This window comes from Stomoxys calcitrans, chromosome 2 (genome assembly GCF_963082655.1).
Source record: "Stomoxys calcitrans chromosome 2, idStoCalc2.1, whole genome shotgun sequence".
Lineage (NCBI taxonomy): Eukaryota > Metazoa > Arthropoda > Insecta > Diptera > Muscidae > Stomoxys > Stomoxys calcitrans.
In genome coordinates this window covers 216,623,660-216,640,207 of record NC_081553.1, presented here as the reverse complement: position 1 = coordinate 216,640,207, position 16,548 = coordinate 216,623,660, and the positions used below count along the sequence as shown (strand labels likewise).

The window sequence follows — 16,548 nt, the reverse complement described above, 5'->3', positions numbered from 1 at the left end:
GAAAGTAAAACCTTAAAATCCCTAATTAGTTTCTCCAATTCTAATCTCTCCTTAGAATTAAGGTGTTCGGTTCTAATTTTCTTTAGAACTGAATCAACATCTATAATTTCGCTATTGATTTTTCCACTAATATCATTAATATTATGAATTTCCGAAATTTCTTCATACGTCAAAATCACTCCTGTATCTAAAACAATAGGTTTATTTGATTTATTATTAATCTTTACACACACTTCTCCATTTTCACATTTATAAAGACCTTCATTGAGAATTATTCCATTACCCTTGTACAAGTCCAGTAGATCCTTCTGTAAGAAAGTGGACTGTATTTAAATGTAGAGTGAATCTCCCAGACAAGTAGCAGCAGAGGAAAAAACCAAGAAAAGAAAAAGGCCAAGTTTCAGTTTTTTTGGTGTTACAGTGTATTTGGGTGTGTAAGCTCTTACCGCCTTGGATGGTTTTGCACAAGTGTTTTAGGCAGTGTTAAAGGCAGCATGGACATAATTAATGCCTAAACATAAAATTCTATTTCAGCATATGCAATTGATGGGGAAGTGAGACAGATAGGGGTGCAACTTAAATGATTAGGGTAGCCAGGTGTCAGATTGCAATCTGTTATACTAATAATTCATTTCAAATAACAATTCAGGAATTCATTAACTTATATCTAAAGTGGTAGGTATAGTGGTTGAAGATAGTTGTTGTTGAACCGGGTTGAACTAGGTTCAACATGCCGCCCGCCTTGCAAGGATGCAATTTCAATATTGACAAGCTCCAGAGATAGTCCAGCCAAAAATTGTACTCTGCGCAATGGGCATGTTAGAGGAGGTTTGGATCATTCCTGCTCGCAGAATCTTAGGTATATTGTCGTTGGCCAATATGATTTCCACATTGGAAGGCTTGTAGAAGTGAGGGTCAGCTAGATTGGTGAGGTGGTTATAGATACTTTGTAGTTTTGGCGTATCGGTTATCGATGGTAGAGTTGTACGAAAACTCTTTTGTACTAAACCAACTATTTGAATTTTGGCTTGAGCGTCATAGTAAGACTCGAGATTTAACGTACAATATTCCTTATTGTCTCTGCGCGTAGTGCGCAGGTGTAATCGATCCACTAAAGTCTTTAATATCACCGTCTGTGCCTCTCCAGAATTCAGTAGTAGCCTCGCCTTTTCTGGATCGGTTGAGGTCTGGACCCGGGCAAGAGCCGTTGGTAAAAATATGTGGGCTCGAGCTTTGTTGCTCAGCCGTTCCTTAAAATGCGTTCGAGGTCGACCGAACGTAGAGCTGGGTTTAGATTGTGCGCGTCGCTGCGTTTGGTTTCTCTCCTTATAATTCTGCGAACGGGAGCCTGAACCATATCGTTCAGTTGGGTCTGGAGATTTTTTAGATGATTTTAAACGGTGTTGATGTGATGTTTTAGGGGAATCAAGTTTGTCCATATGAACCATGGTATGGTGGTTTAGCCGACAGACCATACATTTATTTCTGGACGGGCACCAGTTGCGTTTGTGTGCTGTACATAGACAGTTAAAACAAAAACCCTTTTCACGTATGACATCTCTGCGTTCTGATACGGTCATTCTTTGGAAAGTTGGGCAGTTTTTTAAGAAATGTCGGTCTTTACAGATGCGACATTTTGGGATGCCAGATTTGGTAAATGAGCTGAAAATGTAAGGGTTATTGGTTATGTGAACAGATTTTGTTGATGCTAATAACTAGATGCAAGGCAGTATACACAGCTTGACTAAGGGGCGTGTCAAGATTCCGTTCTGTGTGCGTATCTCAGCAACACGAACGTTTGAATCCTGACCGGTGAAAACTTTCACCACCCTCCCCAGACACCATTCAGTGGGGGGGAGGTTGTCATCTTTGACAATGACAAAATCGTCTTCGGCTAAGTTCTGTTGAGCGGATTTCCACTTATACCTTCGTTGTAACTCGCACACATACTCATTCTTCCATCTCCTAGCAAACAATAACTGTATATTTTTAAGTCGCTGCCAGCGGTTCATCAATGAAAGGTTATCCGTATATTCCTCAGGAATTGCCATCAAAGGAGCACCTCTGAGTAAATGGCCAGGAGTCAGAGGAATCAAGTCATTCGGATTCTCACTGATCGGAGAAAGAGGTCTTGAATTCAAAACACTTTCGATTCGGACTAACAGGGTGGAAAACTCTTCAAATGTAAATTTAAGGTTAGAGGCAACTTTCCTCAAATGAGCCTTCATGCTCTTAACTGCAGCCTCCCACAAACCACCCATGTGTGGAGCGTGAGGAGGTATAAAATGCCACGAGAAATTATGCATCCCATACTTTTCGGCAGCGGACTTCTCAGCAACCTTCAAAAATTCTCTATACTGAGCCATAAGCGATCTGCTTGCCCCTACAAAGTTAGTCCCATTGTCAGAGAAAATCTTTTTCGGAAATCCACGTCGTCCGACAAAACGATTAAGGGTGGACAAAAACGCCTCAGACGTCAAGTCAGAACAGACCTCCAGATGAACAGCCCTGGTAGACAAACAAACGAAAATTGCCGCATATCCCTTTTGCAACTTTGCATTCCGCAGTCTAGACGTTTTCAATTCGAAAGGACCTGCAAAGTCCAGTCCGGTGTTGGTAAAGGGTAGGGAGAATGTGCACCGTTCCGAAGGTAAAGCAGCCATCAACTGATTCCTTACTCTGTGTTTATACACGGTGCATATCTTGCAGTTTCGGATACAGAAGCGGATAGCACTTTTCACACGAATTATATAAAATTCCTGCCTAATTGCGCGCAGCATTGTCTGATGTTCAGCATGTAGTAAGATTCTATGAGTATATTCAATGAAAAGTTTGCAAAATCTCGAGTTTTCTGGCAGTATTAAAGGAAATCTTTCATTATAACTCATATCGGAATTAGCCAAGCGGCCGTTAACCCTGAGCAATTTGTTCTCATCGAGGCAAGGGTTAAGCGTTAGAAGTCTGCTTTTAGAACTTATAGGCTGACCAGATTCAAGTGCTCGGTATTCAGCGGGAAAATGTGAAATCTGTGCCAGTTGGATCAGCCTTAACTTGGCGCATGTAATTTCTTGGGGAGTAATAAACCCTTCTTGTACTTTGGTGTCGTTGATTTTTCGGCAATTTCTAACGAATCTTAATATGAAACAAACAACACGAAGTGCTCGGTCAAGAGAAGAGAACCGATCCAAAACATCTTCCAGTTGAATCTGTGTCTGACAGACTGTGATTTTCTTCTCTAGGGCTGGTTCCTTGTATGTGGTTTGTTTCGGCCAAAATTCAGCGGATTTGAGTAACCAGTGAGGACCTTGCCACCATAGAGAATTTTTTTCGAGTTCAGCAGCGGTGCATCCCCGAGTTCCAATATCAGCCGGATTTTCATTGGTTGGAACATGCCTCCAATTCACATTCCCCACGTTGTCTAATATCTCCGAAACTTTGTTTGCCACAAAAGTCTTCCAGTGAAATGGCGGCTTCTGCAACCAGGCCAGCGTTATGGTAGAATCTGACCACAGGTGAATATCAGATACGGTCAAGGGCATATTGCGGCAAACAGACTTCAACAATTTCGAGAGTAAGGCTGCCCCGCATAACTCTAGTTTCGGCAAGCTTATAGTTTTCAATGGCGCAACCTTGCTTTTTGAAACCAATAAAAACGATGTAGTAACATTCTCAGAAGTAGAAAGGACATAAATGCAGGCACAGTATGCTTTTTCCGAGGCATCACAAAATCCATGAATTTGAAATTTGCACTCGGGCGAGTAATGAATCCAACGAGGAACTCTCAGATTCTCAATATCAGAAAAATTCGATATAAATGTATTCCATTTTTCGGAAGAATGTTCTTTGACCTCTTCATCCCAGTCTGTCCCGTCTATCCAAAGTTGTTGCACTAACATTTTTGCCACGACAATAATTGGGGCTAACCAGCCCGCTGGATCGAAAATTTTTGCCACAATGGATAGAATCATGCGCTTGGTAATAGGTGTGGAGGGAACAGTTATGCTTGATACTTTATAGAATAATTGATCTGTCATAGCATTCCAGCGAATGCCCAATGTTTTTGTGTCGCTGGCTTCCTCAAATTTAAGGAAATCTTCGGTTAGAAGATCCTCGGGGGGCAAATGTTTCAATATTTGCGGATGATTCGCAGTCATCTTTTTGAAAGGAAATCCTGCAGTGGCCAACAAATCTATCAGTTCCAGGATGTATGACCTGGCTTCAATTACAGTGTGTCCACCGGAAAGTATGTCGTCTACGTAAATTTGGTTTTGTAAAATAGAAGAAGCCGCAGGATGAGTATTTTTTCCATCCTCGCTTAATTGTAACAATGTTCGTATGGCCAAATATGGTGCACAGTTCACACCAAATGTAACAGTTTTCAAGCAATAATCAGAAATTTCTTCAGTTGGGGAAGTTCGAAACAGTACTTTTTGAAACGATCTGTCATTCGAATGAATATAAATTTGGCGGTACATCTTCTCGATGTCGCCGTTAAAAACGTATTTGAAAAAACGCCAGCGAAGAATGACATTCATCAAATCATTCTGTAGTGTTGGACCAGTATATAGAATGTCGTTTAAGGAAATGCCGGTGGAAGTTTTCTTTGAAGCATTGAATACCACTCTAACCTTAGTGGATACACTTTCAGGTCTAACCACAGCATGATGTGGCAAATAGAAAGAACAAAAGCGAGAGTTTTCGCAGATTTCAGTTGGTTGCGTAGGTTCCATATGATCTAATCGTATATATTCAGCTAACACTTTTGTATACTCTGCTTCTAATTCTGGAAATTTCCTCAAAGTCTTCTCCGTACGTAGATATTGTCCTAATGCTGCACGGCGTGAAGATCCCAGTATCACTTCAGATGAAAGCTCCTGTCGGAAAGGCAATCTGACTTCATACTTCCCGTCTGGTAGACGCTTCGTTGTCTTTCGGTAGAACTGTTCACAGTAAGCATCCTCTTCCGTAATAGGAATTGAGGTAGGAACTTCCTCGATTTCCCAGAATCTTCGTAGCTCTTCGTTCAGTGTGTCAGGAGAAGTCACCCAGGTAGCAGACGCGGTTACTGTGCGCGTTCTGAGAGGACCACTAATTAACCAGCCAAATGCGGTCTCTTGCGCCAACAGATCCCCTGAAATGTTAGGTTTAACCCCAGGCCTAATAATGGACGGTAACACGTCACTTCCCAGAAGCATATCTATTGGACCTGGTTTAAAAAATTTCGGATCCGCTAGATCCAGATGGTTCAAACCAGACCAGTCCGAAATTGGTGTAGGAAGACCTGGCATTAAATGCTTCAAACTCGAAACAACAATAACTGATGTGCTCAGTTTAAAATCAGAAGTGCGAGCCTTTAACGTAAGGGAGCATAGCTTGGAGGAGTTTTCGAGTACAGTACCTCCCAGTCCTGAAATCCTCGTAAAGGATTTCTTAGTCGGAATGGACAGTTTGTTAACTATTCTGTTTGATACGAAAGATTCCTGTGATCCTTGGTCCACAAAAGCTCTGATAGTGAACAGAGTACCCAAATGTTCTATGTCGACCAAGGCAGTGGGCAGGACAGTTTCCTCCCCCGATTCTGTGAAATGTGACTGGACATTGTACGTTTCATCATACGCGGCGTCAGATGTCGAAGGCTGGTCCTCGTATTCTGTATCTATATGAAAAGTCTCCGTTCGATATTGAGTAGTTGCGGTTCCTGCCTTTATTGGTCCAGGATTTCGCTCATGGCTTGATGTATTACCGGAGTCAGGATGCAGCACTGTGTGATGTTTCTGTTTGCACTTCTGACATACATTCTCACTTTGACAGCTATTGTCAACATGTCCGTAAGAAAGACAATTTGCACAAATCTTATTTGCAGTCACGAATTTCATCTTTTCATTATGTGGCCAGGACTTAAATGTAGGACAGCCCCGCACTGCATGGTTGAGGCGACAGACTCTACAAGGACGATAAGTGGCATCGGTCTTAGCGTGGAAACTTTGAGTTTTCTGTGTACTGGAAGACGCATTGGAAGGTTTTCTCATATCGGAAATCGATTCCAACATACTCAACCGTCTTGATATGAAGTCATCCAATTGAGACCAACTGGGCATCTGTTTATGATCGTGAATAGAGTTCTCCCAGGCAGCTAAAGTTTCCTCGGGTAGTTTGGAGGAAACCCAAAAAACAAGAAATGGGTCCCATGATAAAACGGAGATGTTATACGTCCTTAGGACTGCAAGACAATTATTCATGGTATATTGCAGATTTCTCAAAGCTTTTCCTCTCTCTGAGGAAACATTCTCGATTTCAAAGATTCTCCGTAGTTGGTGGTTGATGAGGATGCGTTTATTCTCATAACGCAGGCGCAGAGCCTCCCAGGCCAAGTTAAAATTGTCATCGGTTAGAGCGAACTGTTTAACGATCTGATTAGCTTCACCCCGAGTTTTTGCCCTGAGGTGGAACAGCTTCTGAGCAGGGGATAACTTGGGGTGTTTGGTATAAATGGCGGTAAACATGTCTCTGAAACTGGGCCACTTATCGTAGCCGCCACTAAAGCATTCGGTATCACACGGTGGAACTTTCAACGCAAAGCCGTTGTCATTTACTATTCCTGCCTCCGGCATCTCGCGTGGTCTAGCCTTTTCAAGCTTTTGTCGTTCAATCTGAACTAGATCGAGAATCGAAGCTTTACAATTCTTGTACGATTTACATGATTCCAAAAACTTGGCATGAATTGATGCCCGAATAGTTTCAGTGTCTTCCGGTTTCTCGGAAGTCATTTCCGTCTCATAAATCTGGACTAGTTGGCGCCAACGACGCTCCAAATCGTCGAGTTCGACTTGTAGACTGGAAGACGTATGGTCCTCAATGGGAATATCAGCAAAATTTGCACAGAATGTGACCACTTGGTCCGAAAAAAAAATGAACTTCTGCGAACTCATTTCAATAAATTCAGAAGCGGAATACAGTAAACCTCAATTCACCAAGGAATTAAAACGGGGCGAAAGAAAACAACTAGCAATTCAAGTACCCAAATTTCAAGGTAATTCAATGGCCATACAGATAGTATCCTGATTAAGAGAATGCCAATCAGCTATCCGACTATCCTCTTAAATGTAGCAATAGATGACAGTCCCACAAATGCCTCTGGTACCTAAGGATTGGTGCACGATTCCTAACACGAATGAGAGAGAAGTCGCTGAATTGCTCGGGGAAAGGGAATGTGTCTAGAGTTGGAGAAAACAATGGGCCAGACTTGAAACCGACGTAGGCAATTCCCTTACAACAGGAATAAAAGGGATTCTGAAAATTCCAACTTATTCGTCCGAACCTTTTTCTATATAGGATCCCCACCAAATCCAATGCGACTAAAATCCATATGCGAATCTCGCAATATATATCTCACAATTGTATAACTCTATCAAAATTTTAATAAACCAAAATTCCAAAGATAGATATGAATTCAGAATTTAATATTCAACATAAATATTAGATTTACAGATGACATAAATCCATGCATACATATATAACTCCACTCTCCCTTTCAATCGCAGGTGAGATGGGCATAGAAAGCAATTCCAAAGATCTTTCCTCTCTTAAATTCTTAGGAGGGTAGGAACAAATAAGAAGTCCTAATAGGTTCTCTCCTATAGCCTCATAAAATTTTATTCAGTTATGAAAAGGATGCAGTTTTCCTGGTTTTTCTTCAGATAGAAATTCACAAAATTAATTCCTATAACAGACATTCACGAGCATGCGATACAGTAGGGTAAAATTCCAAAAAATATTAAAATTGTAACAAAGTATTAAAATTGCAACAAATAATAAAATTCCAAAATAATAGATATTTCCGAATATGAAAAAAAAGGAACTCAGTCTTTGTGTATAATCAGTAGGAACGGTTTTCTAGCTTGTCTCTTTTTTAGACACAGAGCTGATATAAACATTCATCAACCTTTCGAATTCCATGCATGAGGTATTTAAGTACAATCAAATAGGTATGTATTCAAATATAAATCTGGATATAATTTCCAATAAATCTCGATATAGATCAGGAGTCTGTATTCCTTAGATTGTGTGATCCATAAAGCTGAGTATTCCTATACGAATATCTTAGAGGGTTTTTTTTTCTTAGCCACCAGAACTAATTCCTCTTTAAACCTACCGCTTTATGTGCATTACTTTTTTTAATTTGGCCTCTTCTACTTTGTCACAAATACATGCACTCACCATACCAATCGCCTTTTTAGAACAGGTTTCAATCACTCCTCCCAGCCTTCGTCTTCGCACTGAACGCCTTCAATACCATGTGAACTCCAACGTGCTTCTTTGCACCATTGACTTTAAATCTCTGCCCAGATTTTAATTCGAATTTGTGCACAAATGATACTCGAATTTTGTTAAAAAATTATCACTTTTTGATAAATCAACTTTCCTTAAACCAAGTGGTCTTAAATCTTATTCGATATTATTAACAAATTCTCCTTCTTTTTTTTTTTTTTTAAAAAAATATCACATTCCAATTTCATATTTTCCTCTTATATTCCTGTCATGCCAAATTCATCTTTGTTTAATAACTATTAATATCGTAGAACCAGTATATTTCAACAATGTTTCCTGTAGAAATTTTTCACTTATTTTCAGTTGTTCGATTCCAAATAATTTAAATTCTTGTTGCTGTAAACAATATGCATTCATTACATGCTTCTTCGTACACACTTAGACTAGAATGATAGGTCGATGACAAAATTGCATGTAGCTAACCTGTTCCTCTGATAGTCGAAACAAGTTGTTTGTTGGTGGAGCCAAGAATTTGGAGAGTCAATGCGTCAAAGCATGCGTGGGTGAATCGAATCGATCTTTATCCCTATAAGCGGATAAAAGAGAGTCTCGTAGAGTCAACTGCGATGTCCGGGCGCTGCAGCGGCAATGTGGGTATTTGCAGAACTCGTCGATGTGCCTTTGACTGCGGCGTCGTTGAGATAGCAGTCGCGCCGGTTAGATGAATGTTAGTGATGAGAGCCACTAGATTATGACTCCAAGAGTACATAGAAGTCGATTTTCAAAGAGACAGTTCTGCAGGGAATTTAAGTGCTATGAACTTATGCAGAGTATTCTGTTTCAAGAGTACAGACACTCTTTTCTCATAAAATGCATATGCAAAGTAAGTATTTACAACGAACCATAAAGCAAAGAGAGATGTAAACCAAACTTCGGTCTTCGTCTTTCCCCCTTCCTTCCTTGACGCAATTATTTCAAGGTTATGCCAATAACCATGTAAAATGTAATCATCATGCTCGTGAAGCAATAACGTTATTGTACTTCTCGATCAAATAGTGTCAAAGCGCTTTCGTGAAAAGCAGATCTTGTACAAATCGAATAGACAACAAAAACTCTTACTCTTACAGAAGCTGTGCCAGCTCAAGGCATAAATATGGGGATACCGTGGCAAAATTCCCCAGAGTAGAAACAAAATCTATTTCCTTCAAACAGTTCTCCAAGTAAAAGATTTACTTTCAATCGAAATTCTTACTTAACACAACCCTGTCTGTTCACACACCAAAAACTCTTACATACCTGTTTTCCATAGTAGTCTTTTTAGAATATGCGAAAGGTGTTTGTTTTTTTTTTTTTTTTTTTGCGGTGGACGTGATCCGAATTACTTCATTCGCTGATTGAAAATCCGGTTCGAAGGACCATGTACAAGTCCAGTAGATCCTTCTGTAAGAAAGTGGACTGTATTTAAATGTAGAGTGAATCTCCCAGACAAGTAGCAGCAGAGGAAAAAACCAAGAAAAGAAAAAGGCCAAGTTTCAGTTTTTTTGGTGTTACAGTGTATTTGGGTGTGTAAGCTCTTACCGCCTTGGATGGTTTTGCACAAGTGTTTTAGGCAGTGTTAAAGGCAGCATGGACATAATTAATGCCTAAACATAAAATTCTATTTCAGCATATGCAATTGATGGGGAAGTGAGACAGATAGGGGTGCAACTTAAATGATTAGGGTAGCCAGGTGTCAGATTGCAATCTGTTATACTAATAATTCATTTCAAATAACAATTCAGGAATTCATTAACTTATATCTAAAGTGGTAGGTATAGTGGTTGAAGATAGTTGTTGTTGAACCGTATTATTATTAATTAATACGTCTCCATTTTCTAAAGGAAGACATATTTTACAATCTTGCTCTCCCGGTGGAATAGTTATCTTTACTTTCGTCGTTATTTTCTCAGAAAGTAATGGCAGTTTTGAACCATTTAGAAGTAAATACATCCCTTCGTAATTTATAATCGCTTTATTTTTCAATAAAATGTCGTTGCCTATTAATCCTTCAAAATTATTATTAAAATTGTAAACATAAAATTCAAACATTTGATTTGGCAAATTAAATTCCCTGAAAGCCTTCACCACGGCTTTATGTGTAACTATATGTGAATTTTTTAAAGCTAACATTTCCTTTGGTCCTTTTAATTGTACTATTTTACTTTGATGAAAAACATTTGGATTCACTAAGGAGTTTGTGGCTCCTGTATCAATCAAAAATTTGCACTTGTTAATTACTATGTAGGTGAGTTCATTGGAGCTGTCTGACAAAAATTTCCAATATCCATTGGTGTTGGTCTATCACTATCATTTATTGGCTGATTAGTTGAATCACTGCTAACGGTGTTATTTTGAAACGGGTTGTTTCGATTATTACTATCATTCTGTCTCGGAATATAATTTTGATATTGATCCTGATATCTGGTATAATTTTGATTCTGATGTTGATTTTGTCTGTGTCTTTGATTTTGATATTTATAGTTTTGATTTTTATTAAAGTTCGTATTTTGATTCACGCTTTTATTTCTATTGTCATGAGTAGAATTTGTTTCGTTTTTATTTGGAATTGGATTAGGATTATAGAAAGCATAATTCGTATCGTAAAGTATTTTCATCGCATTCTCGATATTATTTGGATTTCTACAAATTATAATGGAACGCATTGGTTCAATTAATTTGTTTTTAAATACGTCCAATGCTACCCTTTTATTAGCTGCAATGAGAGCATTGTAGCCCGCTTCGTTTTGATGTAATGATCGAGTTTTCATGTTAAGTCTTCTGAGATAAGTTATTATCTCGTCATAAAAATTCTTTGCATTAGTTTTAAATTTAACTGATCTTAATTTATCATATAACTGTTCATCTGTTAATCTATCGCCAAAGTTGTTAATAAGGGTTTCTTTTAGCTCTGTCCATCTTGTAAGGTGATTGTTTATTTCGGAAATGTCCTTAGCCGGTCCACTTAGTTTTGACTTAATTATGTCTAAAAATATTCCCTTCGACAAGTCATCATAGGTTTCTAAAATTTGCGTAATTCTGTCAACTAAGTCAATAAAGGTGTAGAGTTCGCTAAAACTACCGTTATAAACCGGTAATTTTGATAAATACTTTATAGGGTCAACCGTGACTGCGTTAAGTGCCATTTTACTATTATTTAAATTTTTTTTGTCTAAATTAAAACTTTTTTCTTTGCTGATTTTTTTTTATCAGAAACAATTTTTTTTTAGCGTAAAATTTTCACAATTTTTTTTTTCCACAATTTCTTAATATTCACTATTATTTTCTTATTAGTTACCATAAATTAGAGTTATCAGAAACAATTTTTTTTTTTAGCGTAAATTTGTCACAATTTTTTTTTTCACAATTTCTTAATATTCAATATTATTTTCTTATTAGTTACCATAAATTAGAGCTGGTATGTTTCTCCCTCTTTCTTCCTTTATCCGTCGTATGGTTTTTCCTGCTGCCCGGACAAAACCTTTTCCTGGATTCCGAAAGTAAATCCTTTTCGAGGATTTATGTTTTCATCCTTTTTCTTCCTTTATCCGTCGTATGGTTTTTCCTGTTGCCCGGACAAAACCTTTTCCTGGATTCCGAAAGTAAATCCTTTTCGAGGATTTATGTTTTCATCCTTTTCCTGGATGGTGTTGAGTCGTGGATACCTTGTAGGATCCTACCGACTGCGCCAGTTTTAGATACAAACTTCTCTTGTGTAAGTTTCAAGTCTATCTGAATCTTTATTTCAAATTTTCCTTAACGCTAGCTTAATAAATAAATGTTTACAATTAGCTGATGAATTCTTCATAGTATATGTTTTCATTATGGCTCGCTATGGGTGGTCAAATGATATTTGCATTGATCTCTGTTTCTCTGTGGCTGGTTGGGGTAAATGGATTTTGTATATACAAAATCCATTTGCGACAATTTCGTTGATCATGGATTTTTGCTAATGCTGCAAAAATCCATAGTCATAATGAATTAAAATTCTGCGGACAGCGTGGGTGGCCCTGTAACTGCTAACCCCTTATGAAAATTTTCAATTTTTGATGCGAAAAAATTTTTCGAGTTGAGTATACAGTATTGAAGATAATCGCAAAAAAATCGCTTTAGTGCAACTCCTATGTTTTTCCTTCAAAAAACGAGCTCAAAATCGCATAATCAATATCCGAAAAATGCAAAAAAAATCAACGTGAGTTTGAAATTGCTGTAACATCCTTAGTTTTGCGAACTTCAAAATTCTGAGCACACCGTTGGATTCGTGAAGAAAATCTCTTTCCGTAATGGTGCTGGATAAAGCAATACTCTCTTCTATTTCCTTGAAAACTTTACGAGTATTGCTTCAAAATCGCATAATTGATATCGAAAAATTCAAAAAAACCAACGCGAGTTTGCAACTGCTGTAACTTCCCCAGTTTTGCGAACCTGACAATTTTTCAGGCACCGTTGGATTCGTGACAAAAATCCCTTTCCGTAGAGGTGCTACATGAAGCGATACTGTTAAGGTTGCTATGGAAAACATAGCAAAAACCAATTTATTTTGGGCGTAAAAATTCAAAGTCGTTTTCAAGGCCAACAACGCTGTAACTCCTTCATTTTTTCGAATTTCGAAAATTTTTAGGCATTCCGCAGTTCGAAATTCGAAGACGATTCGAAAAGTGAACAGAATTACTTGGAATTTCACATTTTATTTTTTTTGCATTTTTTTAGGAAAGGCTAACCCCTTATGAAAATTTTCAATTTTTGATGCGAAAAAATTTTTCGAGTTGAGTATACAGTATTGAAGATAATCGCAAAAAAATCGCTTTAGTGCAACTCCTATGTTTTTCCTTCAAAAAACGAGCTCAAAATCGCATAATCAATATCCGAAAAATGCAAAAAAAATCAACGTGAGTTTGAAATTGCTGTAACATCCTTAGTTTTGCGAACTTCAAAATTCTGAGCACACCGTTGGATTCGTGAAGAAAATCTCTTTCCGTAATGGTGCTGGATGAAGCAATACTCTCTTCTATTTCCTTGAAAACTTTACGAGTATTGCTTCAAAATCGCATAATTGATATCGAAAAATTCAAAAAAACCAACGTGAGTTTGCAACTGCTGTAACTTCCCCAGTTTTGCGAACCTGACAATTTTTCAGGCACCGTTGGATTCGTGACAAAAATCCCTTTCCGTAGAGGTGCTACATGAAGCGATACTGTTAAGGTTGCTATGGAAAACATAGCAAAAACCAATTTATTTTGGGCGTAAAAATTCAAAGTCGTTTTCAAGGCCAACAACGCTGTAACTCCTTCATTTTTTCGAATTTCGAAAATTTTTAGGCATTCCGCAGTTCGAAATTCGAAGACGATTCGAAAAGTGAACAGAATTACTTGGAATTTCACATTTTATTTTTTTTGCATTTTTTTAGGAAAGGCTAACCCCTTATGAAAATTTTCAATTTTTGATGCGAAAAAATTTTTCGAGTTGAGTATACAGTATTGAAGATAATCGCAAAAAAATCGCTTTAGTGCAACTCCTATGTTTTTCCTTCAAAAAACGAGCTCAAAATCGCATAATCAATATCCGAAAAATGCAAAAAAAATCAACGTGAGTTTGAAATTGCTGTAACATCCTTAGTTTTGCGAACTTCAAAATTCTGAGCACACCGTTGGATTCGTGAAGAAAATCTCTTTCCGTAATGGTGCTGGATGAAGCAATACTCTCTTCTATTTCCTTGAAAACTTTACGAGTATTGCTTCAAAATCGCATAATTGATATCGAAAAATTCAAAAAAACCAACGCGAGTTTGCAACTGCTGTAACTTCCCCAGTTTTGCGAACCTGACAATTTTTCAGGCACCGTTGGATTCGTGACAAAAATCCCTTTCCGTAGAGGTGCTACATGAAGCGATACTGTTAAGGTTGCTATGGAAAACATAGCAAAAACCAATTTATTTTGGGCGTAAAAATTCAAAGTCGTTTTCAAGGCCAACAACGCTGTAACTCCTTCATTTTTTCGAATTTCGAAAATTTTTAGGCATTCCGCAGTTCGAAATTCGAAGACGATTCGAAAAGTGAACAGAATTACTTGGAATTTCACATTTTATTTTTTTTGCATTTTTTTAGGAAAGGCTAACCCCTCAAAATCGCATAATCAATATCCGAAAAATGCAAAAAAAATCAACGTGAGTTTGAAATTGCTGTAACATCCTTAGTTTTGCGAACTTCAAAATTCTGAGCACACCGTTGGATTCGTGAAGAAAATCTCTTTCCGTAATGGTGCTGGATGAAGCAATACTCTCTTCTATTTCCTTGAAAACTTTACGAGTATTGCTTCAAAATCGCATAATTGATATCGAAAAATTCAAAAAAACCAACGCGAGTTTGCAACTGCTGTAACTTCCCCAGTTTTGCGAACCTGACAATTTTTCAGGCACCGTTGGATTCGTGACAAAAATCCCTTTCCGTAGAGGTGCTACATGAAGCGATACTGTTAAGGTTGCTATGGAAAACATAGCAAAAACCAATTTATTTTGGGCGTAAAAATTCAAAGTCGTTTTCAAGGCCAACAACGCTGTAACTCCTTCATTTTTTCGAATTTCGAAAATTTTTAGGCATTCCGCAGTTCGAAATTCGAAGACGATTCGAAAAGTGAACAGAATTACTTGGAATTTCACATTTTATTTTTTTTGCATTTTTTTAGGAAAGGCTAACCCCTTATGAAAATTTTCAATTTTTGATGCGAAAAAATTTTTCGAGTTGAGTATACAGTATTGAAGATAATCGCAAAAAAATCGCTTTAGTGCAACTCCTATGTTTTTCCTTCAAAAAACGAGCTCAAAATCGCATAATCAATATCCGAGAAATGCAAAAAAAATCAACGTGAGTTTGAAATTGCTGTAACATCCTTAGTTTTGCGAACTTCAAAATTCTGAGCACACCGTTGGATTCGTGAAGAAAATCTCTTTCCGTAATGGTGCTGGATGAAGCAATACTCTCTTCTATTTCCTTGAAAACTTTACGAGTATTGCTTCAAAATCGCATAATTGATATCGAAAAATTCAAAAAAACCAACGCGAGTTTGCAACTGCTGTAACTTCCCCAGTTTTGCGAACCTGACAATTTTTCAGGCACCGTTGGATTCGTGACAAAAATCCCTTTCCGTAGAGGTGCTACATGAAGCGATACTGTTAAGGTTGCTATGGAAAACATAGCAAAAACCAATTTATTTTGGGCGTAAAAATTCAAAGTCGTTTTCAAGGCCAACAACGCTGTAACTCCTTCATTTTTTCGAATTTCGAAAATTTTTAGGCATTCCGCAGTTCGAAATTCGAAGACGATTCGAAAAGTGAACAGAATTACTTGGAATTTCACATTTTATTTTTTTTGCATTTTTTTAGGAAAGGCTAACCCCTTATGAAAATTTTCAATTTTTGATGCGAAAAAATTTTTCGAGTTGAGTATACAGTATTGAAGATAATCGCAAAAAAATCGCTTTAGTGCAACTCCTATGTTTTTCCTTCAAAAAACGAGCTCAAAATCGCATAATCAATATCCGAAAAATGCAAAAAAAATCAACGTGAGTTTGAAATTGCTGTAACATCCTTAGTTTTGCGAACTTCAAAAATCTGAGCACACCGTTGGATTCGTGAAGAAAATCTCTTTCCGTAATGGTGCTGGATGAAGCAATACTCTCTTCTATTTCCTTGAAAACTTTACGAGTATTGCTTCAAAATCGCATAATTGATATCGAAAAATTCAAAAAAACCAACGTGAGTTTGCAACTGCTGTAACTTCCCCAGTTTTGCGAACCTGACAATTTTTCAGGCACCGTTGGATTCGTGACAAAAATCCCTTTCCGTAGAGGTGCTACATGAAGCGATACTGTTAAGGTTGCTATGGAAAACATAGCAAAAACCAATTTATTTTGGGCGTAAAAATTCAAAGTCGTTTTCAAGGCCAACAACGCTGTAACTCCTTCATTTTTTCGAATTTCGAAAATTTTTAGGCATTCCGCAGTTCGAAATTCGAAGACGATTCGAAAAGTGAACAGAATTACTTGGAATTTCACATTTTATTTTTTTTGCATTTTTTTAGGAAAGGCTAACCCCTTATGAAAATTTTCAATTTTTGATGCGAAAAAATTTTTCGAGTTGAGTATACAGTATTGAAGATAATCGCAAAAAAATCGCTTTAGTGCAACTCCTATGTTTTTCCTTCAAAAAACGAGCTCAAAATCGCATAATCAATATCCGAAAAATGCAAA

General features: G+C 37.6%; 1 protein-coding gene across 1 annotated transcript; it reads right to left on the bottom strand.

The window, feature by feature from the left end:
* Nucleotides 1-321: 321 nt before the first annotated feature.
* Nucleotides 322-9,602, bottom strand: LOC131995203 (uncharacterized). The gene is made up of 2 exons (XM_059363465.1): nt 9,565-9,602; nt 322-1,662 (listed from the first exon to the last, which is right to left on the bottom strand). The coding sequence occupies exons 1-2, from the start codon at nt 9,573-9,575 to the stop codon at nt 759-761; spliced, it is 915 nt and encodes a 304-aa protein (XP_059219448.1). The 5' UTR covers nt 9,576-9,602; the 3' UTR covers nt 322-758.
* Between the last annotated feature and the right edge of the window lie 6,946 nt (nt 9,603-16,548).